This window comes from Sminthopsis crassicaudata, chromosome 2, assembly GCF_048593235.1.
Source record: "Sminthopsis crassicaudata isolate SCR6 chromosome 2, ASM4859323v1, whole genome shotgun sequence".
Taxonomy (NCBI): domain Eukaryota; kingdom Metazoa; phylum Chordata; class Mammalia; order Dasyuromorphia; family Dasyuridae; genus Sminthopsis; species Sminthopsis crassicaudata.
Window position 1 is genome coordinate 69,376,876 of NC_133618.1, and position 20,203 is coordinate 69,397,078.

The window sequence follows — 20,203 nt, forward strand, 5'->3', positions numbered from 1 at the left end:
TCTACCATTTAATTCAAATATTATAACTTGCTTAGCCATTCTCCAGTTTTTGGATAATCCCTCCGTTTTCTTTTCATTGTCATCACAAAAATTTTGCTATAAGCATTTTTGTATATATGGGTCCTACTCCTCTTTCTTTGATCTCTTTGGGATATAATCTTAGTACTTTTCTCAATTGGGTAGAGAAAATTTTGTTTAATTAAAGGAGAGAGATTATCATAAAACATAAATAGGCTATGTCAAATTCATAAAATTTAAAGAGCTTTTTCGGAAACTAAATCACACAGATAATAGGAAAAGTAAACCTATAAAACTGAAAAAAATAATTGAAATATTTGATAGTAATTTAACATTTAGAATTCAATGAAATTGACACAATGTTATAAGAACAAAATTCACACTCTAATAAATAGATGTCAAAAATATGAAAAAAAAATTATTCCAAAGAAAAACTTCAAGTTATCAACAACCACATGAAAATTGCTTCAACTCACTGAAAATAAGATAAAAATAAATCAAATGAAAATGAGATTTCACTGCACTTCAAAAAAAAACTGTCAAATATGGCAAAGAATGGTCATGAATGATTTTGGAAAGGCTATAGGAAAAAAGCACACTAATGTACATTTGGCAAAACTATCAATCTTAACCATTATGGAATGTGAAACCATTTGGCTCAGAGATCTCATTGCTAAGCAGCTACCCAAAATGAGTTAGAGATAAAATATTCTCTTTTATACAAATATATTTAAAGTAGTATGATTAGTTGTAGCAAAAAAAAAAAAAAAATGGGGAAAATTGCAGCTCTTGATTGATAGAAAAATACCTTAAAATTATTGCATATGAACATTATGGATCATCATTATACCAAAAAAGCGGCACATATAAGGAATTTAGAGAAAAATGATACTTTTAGGAATGTAGGAAGAAATAATTAAAGTAGGAGGAAAAATACATAATACCAATAATGTAAGTGACTTAAAACAAAGTCTTAATGTTGAATTGTAAGGAGCGTAGTCTATGAACAAGTGATGAGAAAATACCTCTTTCTTTTGAAGGAACTATGGACATAGAATATTACATACATTGTCAGATGAAGTCATGTTTATTCTTTCTGTTTAAGAAGTCAAATTAAAATAGATAATTTCTACATTAAGAAGAGGATGAAAAACTTTTTTGAAATTCTTTCCTGGCATATTAGTAAACTGTTTTTTATAGAATTGTCTTCATATATCAGATTTGTCAAAAAAGCAGTAGCAGTTGATCTGGCTTTTAATGATGCTATGTACAGTGATCCAGTCTTATTTTTCTTTTCTTGATACATATTAACTATTGCTTAATGATGCATTCAAAAAGTTTCCCCAAGAATTAAAATAAATTCCATCAGCTTGGAATATAGATAATCTACAAATAACAATAACAACAACAACAACTACTATTATTAACACTAACCACCACCACCACCACCACTACTACTATTACTACTACCACTCTCCTCTTTCTTTCTCTCTCTTCCTGTCTTTGTCTCTGCCTGTCTCTCTCTGCCTCTCTTTTTCTTCCCTTCTTTTTCCCTCCCTCCCTTCTTCCTTATCTCCCTTACCCTACTAACTTTTCTTTCTCCATTTAAATCAGGAAAGTTGCCTTTCTCCAGTTCTACAGATTCTCTGCCATTCCCTATGATATTTCAAAGATTACTGACAAAAGCTCAGCAATCATATTTAATGCCTCTTTCACATAAGCACTCTTCATATACCTGATAGTAGCTATCATGTTTATTCTCTAGTCTAAACACTCCAATTCTTTCCACCAGTTTCCTTTAAGCATGATTTTGAAGCTGGAGTCCTGTTATCATGCTGGTTGACTTATTTTGAAATATTTCAGCTTTCTAGCTTCTTACCATGTTTCCTTAAATGTGGTTCCTAGAACTGAAGCCAAACATTTGGGGTATTATTTGATAAAGAAAGAGAATAGTAATCATGTCCATAATAACTTTCAGTAGTTGGTGTATTCCTGTCTGACCATATGATTTGAACTCATCAAGAGCAACTAGGTGCTCTTTCATAACATTTTACTTATTTTGAGTTTCAGTTCCCTATTAGTAATTTCTGTTCTTTCACAGATTACATATTTTTCTTAGCAGGTTAAACAGAGACTAAATGAGTGGAATTATCATGCCTTCTCTCTATAATCAATTTTTATTGTGGCACCCAATCTTAGTGGTGGTCCTATTACTTCTTTAATCCTTCTCTTTTCTCCAACACTATTAACCCTTCTTCACATCCCAAAACCACTACAACAAAACCAAACCAAAACAAAATGTTCTTATCATTTTTGACCAATTAGGTGTCATTCTGGGTTTTATTGTTCCTGAAATTCTGTACAAGATCATATCAGATTTTCATAGTACTTATCTTATCTGGTCTTATCTTTTCTACTTTTTCATGTCTTTTTTTTTCAAATTGAATATTATTTTTTTCAATTAACTAAAAAGTGATTTTATCTTCTCTTTTAAAAAGAAAAAGAGAATCCTTGTAACTAATATGCATAATCAGATACACACCCACACCCACACACATGCATATACACACAACCAGATTGTTGCATAGACTTATGCTGGTTTTTATTCTGAATTGAGGATGTCTTTCTCTTATTCATCAAGATAATTCAATAAATAATCAATCAATAGACAAACATTTATTAAAAGTTTATTATATACCTGATACTGTGCTAAATACTAAATTTCTAAAGTGTAGTTCTGACCATAGCAGTCCTTTGCTTAATAAACTTTCCATTTTGATTCTAGTATCCAATACAAACCTCACCGTGTGCCTTTGAAAGCTTTCACAGCCTGAATCTTACTCATTATTCTAGCTTTATTATATATTATTATCCTTCAAAAATGTTATAATTCAGTCAGAGAATTTTTTGCTGTTTTTCACAGATAATACTCTATTTCCCATCTCAATGAATTCGCAAAGTTGAATTTCCAATATATCCAAAAAAATTCCAATACATGAAATGAATCTTCCTTCTCTGCCTCCACATTTGTCTTTTAGAATCTTTATTTCCCTGAAAGCTAAGCCCAAATATCAAATGCCACCTTTTACACAGGGTCCTTTCTTATTTTGTTTTTGATAACTTTAATGAATGTCTTCTATTTCTGACTTCATCATAGTTATCTCTTTCTCCATTGTCCCTTCTAAAGAGTCATCCTATGACAAGTAATATTTTAAATAAAAAAAAAACTGACAAAATTCATTGATGCTTGGAAAAAATCTGAAAATGTACCATGTGTAGCATAAGTAGAAATTCCACCTCCATGAAGTTGGTTAGGATCTTCTTCTTGTTTCTCCTTGTTAAAGACCTCCTTGATCTTCATAATTGAGTTACATTCATTTTTGATTTTTTGATGGTTAGTTGTTTTTTCCATTTACTATGTTGTAGTTATGTGTATTATTTTCTTGGCTCAGAATTTTTCACTTCTCATCAATTCATGTTCATTTTTGCAAGTGTCTTTATATTCATCACACGCATACATCATTTTGCATAGCTCCGAAATATCTCATTATTTTAATATATTGCAAATTGTTTATCCATTCTCCAATTGGCGATGGCTATCAGTTTTATTTACATATGACTTTCTCTTATATATGACTTTCTTGTGGTAGAAGAGCAATAATGGAGTTGCAATTTTTAGTCACTTTATTTGCACAATTTCAAATTGTTTTTAAAAATGATCATACCATTTTACAGCTCCTCCAATAATATTTTAGTGTGCCTATCATTCAACAATGTTGATTATTATAATTTGTGTGTGTGTGTGTGTGTGTGTGTGTGTGTGTGTGATTTCTTGAAATTTGCAGAGTATAAAGTGAAACTTTGGGTTTGTTTTGATTTATATTCCTCATTATTATTATTGATTTGGAGCATTTTTCATGTGGCTCTAAATGCTTTATAATCTTTTTAGAACAGTTTGTTCTTATCATTTGAACATTTAGAATTTGAAAAATGACATATATGTGTGTATATATGCATGTATATAAATATGCATGTATATAAAATGTTTTTTCTATCTGTAGACAGAAGTCAGGAAGATGAGTTTTCCTGATTCTAGGTTTACTACTTTATCTACCACATGACCTAACTGCTCTATAGATAGAGACAGAAATATATAAATAGATAGAATTAGAGAGACAATCTTAACTGCCGAGACCTTTTTCAGAGAAATTTGATATAATTTCCCCTCATTTGATCACTTCCTTTCATAGGCTCAAGGTATTAATGGTGTCCTAAAGAGCCTTTTAGTTTCATGTAATTACATTTATTTATTTTCTGTAATTGCCTCTCTTGTTTAGTTAAAAGTATGTCTTCTACGTATAACTATGAGAGGTATTTTATCTTTTTCTAGTCTATTTTTTATTATAGAATCATTTTAATATTAAAGTCACATATCCATTTAGAATATGTTGTACAATATGGTATAAGATGTTGGTATATGTCTAATTTCTAACAATCTGCTTTCCAGTTTTCCCTGGAGTTTTTTTTTTTTTTTCATCAATTAAGAAGTTTTTTCTATATAATTTAGGTTTTCTATTTTCATCAAACACTGCATTAAGTTCAGTTGTTTCTGATTCTTTCTAGTCTGTTTCATTGATCCAACACTATTTTTTAAACCAATACCATATAGTTTTGTGACTGCTCTTTTATAATATAATTTGAGGTTTGAAAGTGCTATTTCCTCTTCATATATGCTTATGTTCATCATTTCTATATCTTGTATTTTTAAATGAATTTTTAAATTATTTTATTACATTTTCTAAAGTATCACCTTAGTAATTTAAATGTTATAGCAGTAAGATTATAAAATAACTTTGGCAACATTATTATTTTTATTATTTTGGCACAACCTAGCTATGATTACTGAATATTTCTTCATATATTTAAGCTGTTTTTATTTCATTAAGTAATATTTTGAAATTGAATCTATACGGATCTTTTGTATGGTTTGGTAGTTCAATCCCCAGATATATTGTGCATTTCATGGTTATTTGCAATGGGATTTTCTTTTTCTTTTTCTTTTTTCTTTTTGAATGTTATTATTATAGAGAAATGCTCTTGATTTTTGAGGCTTTATTTTGTATTCTGCAACTTTGCTGAAGCTATTAATGACTCAGATAGTATTTTTGTTGATTTCCTACTATAATAATACATTATATTATTATGCCATCAGGAAGTGGGGATAATTTTGTCTTTTATCTATCTTTATGCTTTTTTTTTTTTTTTTTGTCTTTTGCTCTTGTTAGCATTTTTAAAACTATATAAAATAATAATGGGGAAAATGGGGCAACCTTACTTTTAAATACATGGAAACATTCTTGAGTCCTTAGCTGTTAAAATCTTCCTCCTGCATAACTATTCTTTTAAAAAATTGTACAAATTTTGTATATATATGTGTATACACCATCTCCTCATTAAATTGGGAGTTCCTTATAGAGAGGAACTGTTTATTTTTACTTTGTATTTCCAATTTTTAGTAATCATGCCTGGTACTTCCTAAGCTTATAATAAACAGTTGTTGATTGATTGAAAAGGGCTGAGATTTCATATGGACAAGGCAACCAAAGATGCAAATAAGGTTCAAAAGATTATGCTTGGATGACAAAGGAAGTTGAGAAAGTGGAACAACAGACCCCTGTGGGTTGAACTTTATATATTAGTGCAATTCCAGGATTGGTAAGGTTTAAAATGTGACCATCCTCCCACATGACTATAGTGAGCTAGAGGAGGCCTGTAGCAAAGTTTTCCAGGTTTTTTTCAGATAGGTTTTTGTAAAATTCAAAGGCAACATGTCATGTTGCATTATTAACCATGTGTTTCATATTCTTTTGATAAGATTCTTTGCATATTCTTAAAGTCCACATGGATCATATACTTTCTTTCGAATGCAAGCTACAAAGGATCTTTTTAAATAATGCAGTTGCTAAAGAAGATTTGCTTTTACACACTCCTCCAGTCTGGCAGAATTTATCCTTTCAAAGGTTAGCATTTTGTTAGTTATATATAGAGCATTATTCTGCCTTATAAAAATACTCCCATCTCCCCCACACACCTTTTTTTTTTTTTTTTCCCCTCACATATACTTCTGTATATATTTGAAACCTCTGGAATGGACTGGAAAGTTTATTTTTTGTCAAAGACTAAGATATTAATAAGATTTTCTTTTCAATCAGGTACATCTGTAACCAACATAACAGCTACTGATGCTGATGATCCTGTTTATGGAAACAGTGCTAAATTGGTGTATAGTATTTTGGAAGGACAGCCATACTTTTCCATTGAACCTGAAACAGGTAAGAGGACCTGCCAGCAAATGTCATTGGAATTGCATTTTTACTTCAACTTACTATTCAGCTATGTGACTGGCTTTGGGAAAGATAGATTATTTCCCTATGGCCTTCATTTGTGCATCTTTAAAATGCATGAAAGTTGTATGACGTAGTTCATCACAAAGGTATTTCCACTCTTTCTATGCTCTGACTATGAAGAGGAATATATGAATGAATCAGTTTTATTAGAATCTAACATGGTTGCAAATTTAAGAATTGAGACTTCTTAGCCCTGAAGTCCTGGACAATTTACTTAACCATTTTGAGATTACCTCAGTTACCTCATTTATAAAAATATATTAAAACAGATATAATAATATTTACATTTCTCCTTTATAGAATTGACATAGAGGAGTGCTCTACAAACTAGAGAAAACTTTAATGATATGAGCTATAATAATAAGAAGAATAATAGTTATTTTACAATAGCACAGAGAGTACCAGATAAACAGAGAAAATATTAGGGTCATAATAATCTTTGACATACTGTGTGTTTGCTAAGACTCCTCTATAGACATTGAAGAGTTTAAAAACAGACAAACCCATGTACTAATTGACAAGCAGGAATTACAAAGTTCAGAAACCATTGTTTCTAGGCAAATTTTAAGTGAATTTTTTTTAAATTTAATGAAGTTATTTTTGACACTTTTATTGAGTTGCAAATGAAATTATTTTTTTCTTTAAAACAGAAGAAAAGAGGGTTTTTTTTTTTTAACTAACCATATCAGTTTAGTAAAAGGCATATATTTGTTGTTTTTCTGAAGGCAAAAAAGTTAGCTGTTGTTAAGTCCTGAATTAAGACTTTCCCTGAATTTATACAGGTTGTATTTGACAATATCTAAACAAACCAATCTCAGCAAATGAAGCTTAACAAACATTTAGGAACCAGAAGTTTGGGTACTATCAAAATTTTTGTGTCTCTCTATTCTTTCTTAAATAATAATTACTTCTCAAAACACTGTAAGCATATTTTATCCTTAAAATCATTTTGCATTTTAAAACTATAACTTGTACACATACATATATGCTATTTATCATCATATATAAGTATATGCATATGAATATCTTTGTATACTAACTCAAAGGATTAAAAATGAACTAAATTCAAGTTCCTATTAGAAAATTAATTAGGAATATATTTGTAATTTTATTCTCAACTAAGAAAACACTGTTGAGTAACTAAGTAATAAACTTAAGTTTTCTTAGTTTATTGCAATCATTATTGCCTATCATAAAGATATAATGGGCTTGAATATCACATTTAGGGATGAACTAATTTCTTTGTATGCGTTATTCACTCACATTTAAGCAATATATTCACCTTTTTTGTTAATATGCATTAGTCCAAATTCTTTTACAGAAACAAAACTGAGTTCTCTCTCTGTCTCTCTCTCTGTCTCTCTCTCTGTCTCTCTCTCTTTCTCTGTCTCTCTCTCACACACACACACACGTGTGCACGTTTTATCAGTACAGGGAGCTTACACATTAACAGTCTCTGTCACTTCTGAATTCATATGTCCAGATCCCTTTCAAAATATCTGCACATCTTCATTTGTGGACTATCTTCACTATATCTGCAATCTTATGTGAATATCCATTCATATGTGTTTAAGTTCACTTGCAATGCATAAGCTAAGAAAAAAAAAAAAAAACACAAGTTACTGAAAGTCTAGTGTATTATACTCTTTTGTGTACTTAAAAACATTTTACAAAATCAACTGAACAATCTTAACCTCTCTAAGGAGAGAATCTATTTATATAAATATGTACCCATACTATAATCAAAATCTAAAACAGTAGAGAAAGTACCTATAAGGGAACTAGGAGTAGCTAAACTAATGGATCAGGACATCAACTGTGCATTTTGTTACTGTCAGGAAAGGGATCAGCCTATTGTAAAATACAGATGTCTTCCATGGTGGTGCTTGAGCAAAGAGATACATAAGCAAGAAGTTTGTCAATATGAGCAATTTTGGGTCCAATTGAGCTTTCCTTTAGATAGTCTATTAATCCAATAGAAAGCCAATACCCAGGTCAGCAAAAACCCCAAGACAGGAATAAGCCAAATGAAGATACATTTGAAGTCATAGATTTTTAATGGGAAGATATGACCAAGAGGAACAGAGGGCAAATAGCTGAGTTCAGCAACTTTCAGCAGTTTTAGTTTTGCCAGCTGTGTTTTTGAGCTATCAGTTCTGGCTATTTATACCCCTCCCCACTTTCACTCTTTTCTATTAAGCCTAATGCACAAGAGCACACCTTGAACTGGGGAACAACAACAACAACAACAAAAAGTTACTCTAGATGCTCAGGAAAAAAATAAAGGACAGGAAAATCAAGCCTATTCTCATTCTTTTCCAAGGGCATTGGTTTCCATGAAATATATTTGTCACTGACAAACCGTTCAGACAAATTATCCAGACACAATGTGCCCACACAACCTGGTTGAATTGCTGTTCTTCCCACAATATGTTCCATTGTCTATCTTTGCGCCTTCACACAGGCTGTCTGCTGTGATTATAATATACTCCCTCACTGTCAATTCTTAGACTTCTCAGGATCCTTCAAAGATCAACCCAAGTGCTACCTTCTACGTTAGGCCTAGGCTGTGCCATTCACTGCCTGTTTCTTATTTTCCAAATTCATTTTTATTTGTACTTTATATTTTGTTTAGATTTGGTTATGGACATGTTGTCTTCCCTAAAAGAACATAAGAACTCTGAAGAACTATTTCATTTTGGTTTTGTATTTTTGATGTTGAATATAGATTCTGGGATATAATAGACACCTGATAAAGCTCATTGATTTATTGATTGCCATTGCACAAAGACTGGAAGAAGGTAAACAGGAAGGGTCAAGAAGAATGACCTTTTTCCTCCTTTTTTTGGTTTAATCAACTTAATGATCTGATATATAGTGTACTCTGAGCATAATGGGTAGGAGCTAAATGGTTAAATTAATGAAATGAAGTGACCCATTTCAATTCATCTGTGTAGTTTAATAAAAGATAAAAATGTTTCCAAACTTCCCATTAATCTTCTTATCCACTTTTTCTCTATTAACTGGTACTAGGGATAGAAGTCTGGGCATAGACCTGAGTTCTAGTATAACTTCAAACATTTTCCAGTTCTGTACATGAACATGTTATTTAATCTCTCTCGACTTCAGTTTCCTTGAGTATAAAAGGAGGGGAAAATAGCACCTATCTTGAAAAGTTGTCATGAAAATCAAATAAAATATTTTAAAAATGCTTAGAATATTGCCTAGCTTGTAGAAAGTGCTTAATAAATGCTTGTTTTCTTACTTCCAATAATAACTGATTAGATTCGGGTTAACCCTGCAATTCTTCTTGATAATATTATGGAAAAAAGATGGTAATGGGTATTATTATTCTTACTGATCAGAAGAGGAAACTAGACTCAGAAAAGAAACCAAGTCATGTCAAACAAGTTTTTATTAAGGGGATACTTATGTGCTAGATGTAGTGGTATGTATGTTGGGTGCAAATAAAGACCAAAAAAAAATCCATGCTCTTAGAGAGCTCACAGCAAAATGGAAATCAATACACACAAAAGACAAATACAAAGTAAATTTGAGGAAGTCTCAGAAGGAAGTTACTAAATTTAATGAACCCTGGAAGTGACTTTCTATACACTTTAGCAGACATTTGAAGAAAGACACTAAAGGCAGCAGGCAAAGATAAGAGAGACTTTTGAGCATGAGGGGTATCCAGTGAAAATGTCCAGAGTTAGGAGATGAAATTAAGGAGGCCAAAGTCACTGTGTCACAGTGGGGAGAGAATTGAAGAAAGGAGGAATTATTTATATTGAAATATCTATAGGTCTTAGAGGTTGGGATTCAAATTTAACTCTGCTTCAACATAATTTCTACTATTCCAGGATGCCACACTATGTATCTTTTTTTTTCATTTCTAGATTTTTATTAATAGTTGTGATTGGGCAGGGAAATGGTGTCTGTGTACTTAACTGATTATTCTTCATGGTTCCAAGGAGTCACTTCTATTTTTTGATTCAATTAGAGTCAATGGAATGGTGTTTATTGAGTACCTATTGTAACAATGGTCTTGAGTTGAGAGATATATAGTTTAGAAAATACCAGTTCAACCTTCAAAGAGCTTTCAATCTAGTAGGTATTTATTAAGTCTACTCATTGCCTGGACCTATATTGTTATAATATTCTTCTTCTGGGTTGTCTTTCCTTAAATTTCTCCCCATTATGATTCAGCTACTAAAGTAATCTTCCTAAAGTGCAGTTCTAATAATGTCATCCCTCCTACCACCATCACTCAATAAATTACAATGACCATCTATTATCTCCAGGATCAAATGAAAAAATGTCGCATTTGGCATTTGAAGCCTTTTATAACTGCATCCATTTTCCCATATTTTATTCCTCTCTTTGTAAGCTATAGTTAAGCAAAATCTGTCCTCCTGCTCTCCTGCATAGATATTCCAGTACTTGACTCCTTGCTTTTTTATTGTTTATTTCTCATGCCTGGAATGATATTTCTTCTGATGTCTGCTTTTCCTGGGTTCCTTGAATACTCAGATTAAATCTCAAGTTCTGTTGATGGCTTTTCCTATCCCTCTGTCTTCCCTTTTTCTATTTTGCAAAGCCTCAGTTTGTGTAAAGGGGAAATTATAACTACCCTATTGAGACCATGATGGTATTGCCAGTATGATAATTTCATAGCTATAGTTGTAGAAGGTTCTCCAGCTACCGATTAAAAAACTTTAAATCATATTAATGTAATGTAAAAGAAAATATGACATGTAATAATTTTAATAATATAGGGAACTCCCAGGTGAGAAAATCCTTAATTCATATTGGTACCTTCTCTACTTAATTGTTTGAGTTGTCTAGAGCAGGCTTCTTAAACTTTTTTCACTCATGGTTATTTTTGCCTGAGAAATTTTTAAGCAATACTGGCCACAAAAATGTATTAAATAGATATAAAATATAAAAGATATGAAATAAAACATATAAACATAGATATATACTAGTAAAACTGATTAATATGTATCCTAGAAAGTAAAGGTTTAAATATTTATATTTATATTATATATTATATTTATATTTGTGATTATATTTAATGTAAATGTTTATATATACATATAACACAACATTATTAGAATTTTATTTTCTATCATAATGTCCCATCATGCCCTAGAAGTTCTTTGAGTTCTTGAAGGCTATGTCTATGTACATCATGCTCTAGTAAAAACCATTCAAGTTGGAAATGCTTCAAGAATAGCCCCAGAAAATGTTTTCTGTTATTTGGTAAACACAAGTGCACATCACCTGAAGGTTAACCAGAAAGGGGATGACTATTGTTGGATACATGAAGTTTATTCCCTAAGAAGACTTTCAGGGATGATAATTTTCTCAGTTATTTCTTCATATATTTAATAATTGGTCAGTTAGTTAACAAGCATTTATTAAGGACTTACAATACGTCAGCTACTCTGCTAAGCACTAGAGATCCAAAGAAGGAAAAAAAAAAAACATATAATATTCAACCTCAAGAAGCTCACCTTCTATTGAACAAGATAGTATGCATATGACTACGTAGAGACAAGAAATATACAATAAATTGGGAGGCAATATTAGAGACAAGGAACTAGGATTAAGGGAGAGCAAGAATGTCTAGTTGCAAAAAAACAGAATATCAACTAAGATTTAAAGGAATCCAGGGAAGCCTAGAGACAGAGATGAACAGGGAGAACATTTCAGACATAGGGACATAAAGAGAATAGACAAATAATAGAGCAGAAACCAGAAGAAAGATCATTCCTCTTATGTGAGGAAGAACAAAGAAGCCAGTGTTACTGTATTGTATTACAGAATATGTGGAAAGAAGTGAGAAGATAAAAAGAGGAAAGTTAAAAAGAAGCCAATTCATGGTAGATTTTAAAAGTCAAAAAGAAGATTTTCCACTTGATACTGGAAGTGACAAAGAATCATGGAAGTTTATTGAGTAGGGGATTACATGGTTAGATCAGTGTCCTAAGAAGCTCATGTAGGAAAAGAAAGAGAAATGGGAGAGACGAGTCAGGGGGATTATTAATTTGCTATGGAGAAGCAATTAAGAAATAGTGAGGAGTTAATTATCAGCCTGTGCAACTTAGAGGGAAATTTTACCATTTGAACTTTATTGAAATAGAGTGCTATGCTTGGAAAAGTCAAAATAGTACACATTTTTGGTAACGCACAGCTTCTACTCTCTGGAAATTTAAAACCTTTTAATTTGGTGCAGTCCTTGGGAATGAGCTTACCCTATTCCCACTGTCAACCTCATCCCATAAAAAGGGAGGTTTCATTTATGGGGTTCTTTTATCTTAGTGTGACCAAAGCTTGTCCAACCCATACTCTACAAATAAGGGACCTTTCCTTCTCTGAGTAGGTGTACTAGAAATACTCTTTTTCTACAAGTAACCTTTATGATGAAAGCACCTTCATCCTGTATTAGCATATCTTTCTTCCTGTATTCCTGTACATGCAATTGCTAAAGTAGACATAATGCACATATGAGCATATTCTCCACTAGGACCTTCCCTAACTCTCTAGATCCCACCCTTCACCCTTGACATTTAAATCCATCACAGCCAGCAACTAGATCATCAAGCATTCCTTATAGCTACAAGCAGCCTTTGTGAGTTTTTCATATTCTGATCTATTCTCTCAGAACATGGTGCTTCATTACTGGTAGAGGAAAGAAATATCAACTTAGATCTCAATAACCTGTAATATGACTTTACCATCATCCACTTTAATGTTCACAGTGCCTGACATATAGTAGCGATGTGTAATTCTTATTGATTAATGAAAGGAGACTCACACTGATGAGTTCATGTATCTTTATTATATTGAATAATTCTTCACCTCACTAGGTTCGGAAGAGATAGCTATGCAGATGATAGAATGATATATAGATAGATCATTCATTTACTTTTTATGTTCTAAGCATACTATTAAGTAATGGAGATATGAATAAGGACAATCAAGACAATTCACATACTACCTGTGGCATAACTGGAGGTATTTTTAAAAAATAAGGCAGAGACCTAGATCTAAGCAAAATAAGACCACAGCTGTGCTATTAGAGTGGCTCCACTGGGTTGTCTCATTCTTACATAGAGTAGAAGTAGAAATGAAGATCAAAATACAATTGATCACAAAGCATAGAGCTCAATGAATATGGGTAGTGTGGTAGGGATGTAGCATTGAGATAGATAAAGCATATAAAGCAATTTGTAATCATAGGCTACTATAGATATCAGATGATGGTGGTAATGGTAGTGATAATTATCAGTTATAGCTCCCGTGGCTAGAAACACTAAGAGACAATATCCATGCCATTCTCAGAAGGATTCAGACAACATCTCATTTTTCTCAGCAGCAAAAGTGCTCAAAAAAGAATCTTGTGACATTGTGATAACCTCTTCTGCCTATTTACATTCTGAATTGGTCATATTCTGGAACAAGCAGAAGCTTACTATTAATAAGTGCTTATTAGTAAATCCCCTTATTCAGGAGGGCATTGAGATCAGAAGAAAAATAACCAATGAGTGAAAATATGCAGTGAAAGGCCTTGAAAAGTAACAGTTGTACATATATATTTTTGTGAGTAGTACTAATAGAATATTTAATAATGCTGAAAACAGCTTGTTTGTATTTGAAAAAAAAATGCATCTCCTCCTTTCCTCTAATACCATATGTTTTCTTTTAATATCTTGGGATCAAATGAGGGAAAAGAATGACATTCATTGAAAAACACTAATTTTAGAACAATAGAGAGTGAGAGTCATTGCAGCATTTCATGAGTGGTTTAAGAAGCTGAGTCAAAATGAGATATAGGGCATCAGAATAACAAATATCACATTATACAAAAAAAAAAAAGGACAAGACATCCCAGACTTTGCTGCTGTTAAGATTGGAGGGATAGATAAGTGACCTTAAAGGAACTAAACAATTTGATTGCATTTTTTTTTTTTTTTTTTTGAAACAGGCCATCTTTCTTCATTAACTAGAGATAATATTTGTTTCAAATGGAATCAGAAAGATATGCTACAATAAATAGCTAATGAGTGGGTTCCCTTTGTGGTGTGATAAAATACTATTATTCAGGCATGGTCTTGGGAATGCCTTACCTACACTGAAAAATGTTATATCCTTTGATTTAAAACTATAATTTGGACATAGACCCTTCAGAGATCATTTTGTTCTCTAATACAGAGAAGAAGCATTAAGGGGTATGGGGGTGGGGAAAGCCTTGAATTTAGAAGATGTAAGTTTGAAACTCATAAGCTGCATGCTTACCATGGGAAGGTACATAACCATAGACAAGTTTCTTAATCCATTTGGGCCCAAGATTTCTTCTAAAAAAGATAAAGATGTAGTGGACAATTTCTTAGGTTCTTTTTAGATCTAAATCCTATGATGATGAAAAAGGAGAAACAGAAGAAGCAAAAGAAAAAGAAGAAGATGATGATGTTGATGTGACCACTATTTTTGTTTGGGAATCAAACCTGTGATATCAATAGTGTAAAAACCTTCCAGTTAATAGAGTCCCTCTGCCAATGCAGAGGACAAGGCATCTGTGACTTATCCTTTTAGAGAGTTGTCTAATTCCATTAAAAGTTTGGCCCACCTAGTAGGTATTATAGCAAGGCCTTGGTCCTATTTTCTTCCCATTAAGCTAGCTCTCTATTTTCTATTCATTATGACTTCTATTTAATATTCATCATCATCATCATTTTGTCTGTTGTATGCTATGGTTACCTATTCATGTTTCCAATTCTTCCTTTTAGACCCAAAGAGCTTTAAGAAACAAAAGAAAATGATAGAATATTATTGTTCTTTGAAAAATGATGAACAGGATGCTCTCAGGAAAAACAAAACCTATAAAATTCTCCATGAACAAAGTGAAATATATTGTATATAAAGTAATAGCGATGTTCTGAGATGACCCGCTATAAATAACTTTGTTATTCTCAGTAGTACAATCATCCATACCTACTCTGAAGGGCTTATGATGAAAAATCCTAACCATACCTAGAGAAGATACTGATCGAGTCTAAATATAGATCGAAACATTCTCTATTATTCTCTCTCTTTATATTTAACTTAATTTTTCTTGAGTGTTTTTATCTTCATTATGGTGGGAGATCTATGTTTTCTTTCACAACTGACTTTTATGAAATGTTTTGCATAGTTTCACATATGGTTTCTTAATTGTGAGTAGGAATAAGGGAGAGAACCTAGAACTCAAAAATATTAAAAACACATGTAAAATTGTTTTGAATGTAAGTAGGGAAAATATTAAGTAAATAACATTTAAAAAAAAGTTTTTTAAAGATGATATTATAATAATTGGTTCTTGTCAGCAGTTCAGTGATCCAAGACAATCCAAATAAACTTTGGATGGAAAAAGTCATTCACAACCACAAAGAGATCTATGGAGACTAATGTAAATCAAAACATTCTATGTTCACTTTTTTTTTCTTTTATTGTTTTTCCCTTTTATTCTGATTTTTTTCTCTCCCAATATTATTCATATGGAAATATGTTTAAAAATAATGTACATGTATGACTAAACAAAATGTTGCTTTACATGTAACTGGTATCAGAGGAAGAGGTAATTTTGCTATTCCAGATACAGAACTAGAGTTTGGTAATATGTCTTCTAATTGTTTCCTTCTCTGGATATTCCATAGTGTTAATGTCATCATAAGAGGTCAAAATTGCATTTATATTATGCTCTAAATTCATATTCTTAGCTGAAAAGGAGGAAAATAAAGTGTGAAGAATCCAAACTAGCTGTGTTAAAAGGGGAGAAAGTGATTATGAGAAAAGAGAGTGTTAAATGGAGATATAAGAAGAGAGGAAACAATATAATTTAAAACCCTTATACAAATATTTATTTTAATAGTTATAATGTGAATAGAAAAGGATAAAGTATTTTTTTTCAAATCAATAATTTGATTACCTGTACCTGTAAACATCTCATATTTAACATACATGGAGCAGAGCTCATTCTCTTTTATCTGGTACCTAATTGTTCCATTGAGTTCACTTGTCTTCCTATAATATTCTGTTCTCTTTTTATCAAATCCAAGTGAGACTATCATATGTTAAATTATATCCAATAAAATTATATCATAGAACTTTAAAATTTGTTACTTTGTATAATGTTCTCTTGGTTCCCTTTCTTGGGGTCTCTGGAAGCAGCCTTCATTTTAGTCAGAGTAATCATCACAAGGACAGCCCATTGTTAAAGTCCAAATCCTTCTTTATCACCATCCTGGGGCTGGGCAGCTTTCTGGAGAGCCTTTCAGACCAGCCTTAGTCTCAGTGGGGGAAGTGCAGGAGGCTAGGACAGTCACCAGGAGCCTGACTGAAGGTCAAATGAATTTCTGTCTCCTTGGCTCTGAGAGCTTCTAGTATACTTGTCTTCTATGGCTCTCAATCCCTGCTTATATGCTCCACACTGAGTATAAATAAACCAATGATTATATCTGTAGGAAACCATTATTTGTTGTAAGATTAAATCAATCATACTGAATCTTGCTAAACTAGATAACCATTGTTTCATCAATTCCACTTAGTACCTTGTAATAATCCTTTGTTTCAAGTTCAGAGTTCTGGCCCATAACAACTTTGCATGTAACTCTTTGAGTAAGTCATGATTATGCCCTTTAGTAAACTGAGACTCAGAGAGAACTTACCCACAAGGGTTTACACTTCTACCATGGTTTTGTTTTATGTTTTGTTTTACTGTCTAGAGAGATGGTAGAGAAAATGTGATCAGGGACATTTTTTTTTTTTTTTAATGAATGTTTAAAAGTTTCATCAAATTAGTGAGGAATGAAAACTCTCTTCTGATTTTAAATACCATTCTTGAGAAATCACTAATCCTTAGTCTATAAAGAGCTATCCAATGATGCTAGAAAGAGGACAGAGAAAAAGAAGAATTAAAAGTGACCTAAAATATTGTCCCATTTTCCAGTTTATATATTTCTCTAGGGGCAGTGGATGAGGACCTTTTTACTATCCTTTCAGAAAGGTTATTTGTAACATTGTCATATAGAATGTGTTGAAGTAGTTTTTACTCAGTTCTAGTCAGATCATGGTTAAAGGACTGTGTCAAGTTCCAGGTATTACATTTTAGAAAGGACATGGACAACTTTGGGAGGGTCCAGAAAATGATAGAGATAATGGAAACAATTACAAAAAAAATTGTAGATGTATATTTTAAGGAAGAGACTTAATGAAGATATAATATACATCTTCAAGTATTTGAAAAGTTAACATAGAACATTCTATCAGATGACTCTATATGGAAAAACTAAGACTGGTGGGTAAAACAATGTTTTGAGGAGTATTTTGGCTCCCTAAAAGGAAATGTTTTTTTTTTAAACAATTAGAGCCATTTAAAAATGGAGTAGGCTACATCACAGCACTGTGAGTTTCCCATCACAGCATGTTAAAACTGGAAGGAATGCAATTGAAGTAGTCTAATCTAGTTGGCTCATTTTACATTTAATGAGTGGCAAATTGGATAGAATCTAGACTTGCAGTCAAGAAGACTCCACTTCCTAAATTTACACTGAGTCCAGATATTTACAGCTTTTTGCCCCTGATTAAGTCATTTAATCCTCTTTACCTCAGTTTCCCCATCTTTAAAATGATCTAAAGAAGAAAATGATATCTTTGCCAAGAAAACCCTAAATAAGTCAAAAAGAGTTGGATATGATTGAAACAGCTAAATAAGACGTTAAAACAGATAAGGTCACTCATTCAGAATCTCATAGCTACCAATTGGCAGAGCTTGAATATTAAACCAAGTCTGCTAACATGTACATTTTGCCATTAAAAGAGACAGACTAATAATTAGTTCTCTTCTCTTTGAGATGTTATTATGGAATATAATGTCAATTTCTCAAGTCATCTGAGGGATTCTATTTTGAAGTAGATAAGAAGAGGTAGAGTAGTTTATTCTGTAGGGTTTATTTTTTGTTTGTTATTATTCGATTATTTTTTCTTATAGATTCAAAACAGTGGTAGACAAATATTAGTAGCAATTGATTTTAATATAATTCTGTCAACAACCATATAACTGTAAAGGTCCCTAAAAGCAGAAATTAGAAAATATCTCAGGGATAGTATAAGATAAATTATGTTGGGCTGTGATTTAGAATCAATCAAGATTTCTTAATCTAATGTCAATGAACTATATAATATACACATATGTATCTATATGTATGTATATAGATATCTATATAAATACATTCACACAGGGAGAAACCAGTTCCATATATTTAGTTTACTTTATAATCCTATATATTTTAGCTTATATCTTTAAAATATTCTGATAAAGACATCCATAGCCTAAACCAAGCTGACAAAATGGTTTATAACCCCCAAAGTTTAAGAACTTTTAGATTAGGTGATCTTTAAATTTATATCTGATTCTGTTATTCAGATCCAGCCTTGATTTAGGCTGAGACAATGAAAATCCTGATGGTATAAGCTCAACATGAATAAAATGAGAGAGCTATTGAATTACTTCCCCCTCTCTCTTCAATTTTCACTTCAATTAAATTATCACTTTTTTCACCCAGAATATATATTAATATTCATTCTAAGAGAACTCAATGATAAATCATTATTCATAAGATGAATTCCTTTTTTTTTTTAGTCCAATTGTAACACTGATGATACTGGTTAAATTATAAACAAGGAAGGTTAATGGTTGAATACAGAACACAAAGAACTAAAAGAAAACAAAACAAATATAAACCTCAACATAGTTATAAAGTGTTTTCTAAATAAAGTTAATTATTTTAATTTATTGGGGAAAGACTCATTACTTCACAAAAGAATACAGAGAAACTGGACAGCACCCTGATAGAGATTATGTTTGGACATCTCGCATCATACATATTCCAAGATAAATTCCAAATGGTTGCATGATTCATGACCTAGATTTGAAAGATCACATTGTAAATATATTAGAGCATCAAAGAAGTACTTTTCATATAAACAGGTAAAGAGTTTATGATTATACAAGTAATGGAGAAGATTGCACAAGATAAAGGGAAATTGTTTTATTATTCAAAATAGAAAACTTTTATTATGCAAAAATGACAAGTTATTACATAAATTAAAATAATACGATTTTAAAAATAGAAAGGAGTTAATAGAAAGGAGTTATGTAACCAGGCAACAAATATTTCTAATAAAAGTCTAATTTGTGAAATATATAAGAAAATTATTCCAATTAATGAACATTCCCCAAAAGAAAAATAGTCAAAGAACATAAAGGAAAGTTTTCAAAGGAAGAACATTAAACTATCATATGAAAAAAATGTTAGAGGCAGTGAATGAGGACAATAATTGGAGAATAATTGGAGAAATTCAAATTTACCCACTTTATAATTTTACCTCTTACTAAAATAGTAAAGATAACCAAATAAAGAAAATAGAGAGATAAATATTCCATTAATTCAAAAAATTATTCCATTATTGGCATAGTTATGAACTGGATGAGTCATTCTGGAAAAATTTGGAATTATGCCCTAAAACTTACCAAATAGGCATATCTTTTGTTCCAGCTATACCACAACTACTCTTCTACTCAAAAAAATATAAAGCAATCTTGATAGAAAGAAGATACTATAGTGGAAAGAACTCATGACCTGGATTTTACCCCAGTTCTAAAATTTACTCGTCATATTACCAAGACAAATAACTCTCTTTTAGTCCCAGTTTCTTCCTTGGAAAATAGCAATAAT

General features: G+C 31.5%; 1 protein-coding gene across 5 annotated transcripts in view; it reads left to right on the forward strand.

Annotated features, from left to right (window-relative positions):
- The window catches only part of CDH8 (cadherin 8), a 523,303-nt gene that overhangs the window by 242,641 nt on the left and 260,459 nt on the right, over positions 1 to 20,203 (forward strand). For all 5 annotated transcript variants that reach the window (XR_012485894.1, XM_074286561.1, XM_074286563.1 and 2 more), the window contains exon 4: positions 6,231 to 6,350. Coding sequence is in view for 4 of the 5 variants with exons in the window: in XM_074286561.1 (XP_074142662.1) it covers positions 6,231 to 6,350 (120 nt within the window). In the remaining variant the exon portion in view is untranslated. The remainder of the gene's footprint in view (positions 1 to 6,230; positions 6,351 to 20,203) is intronic.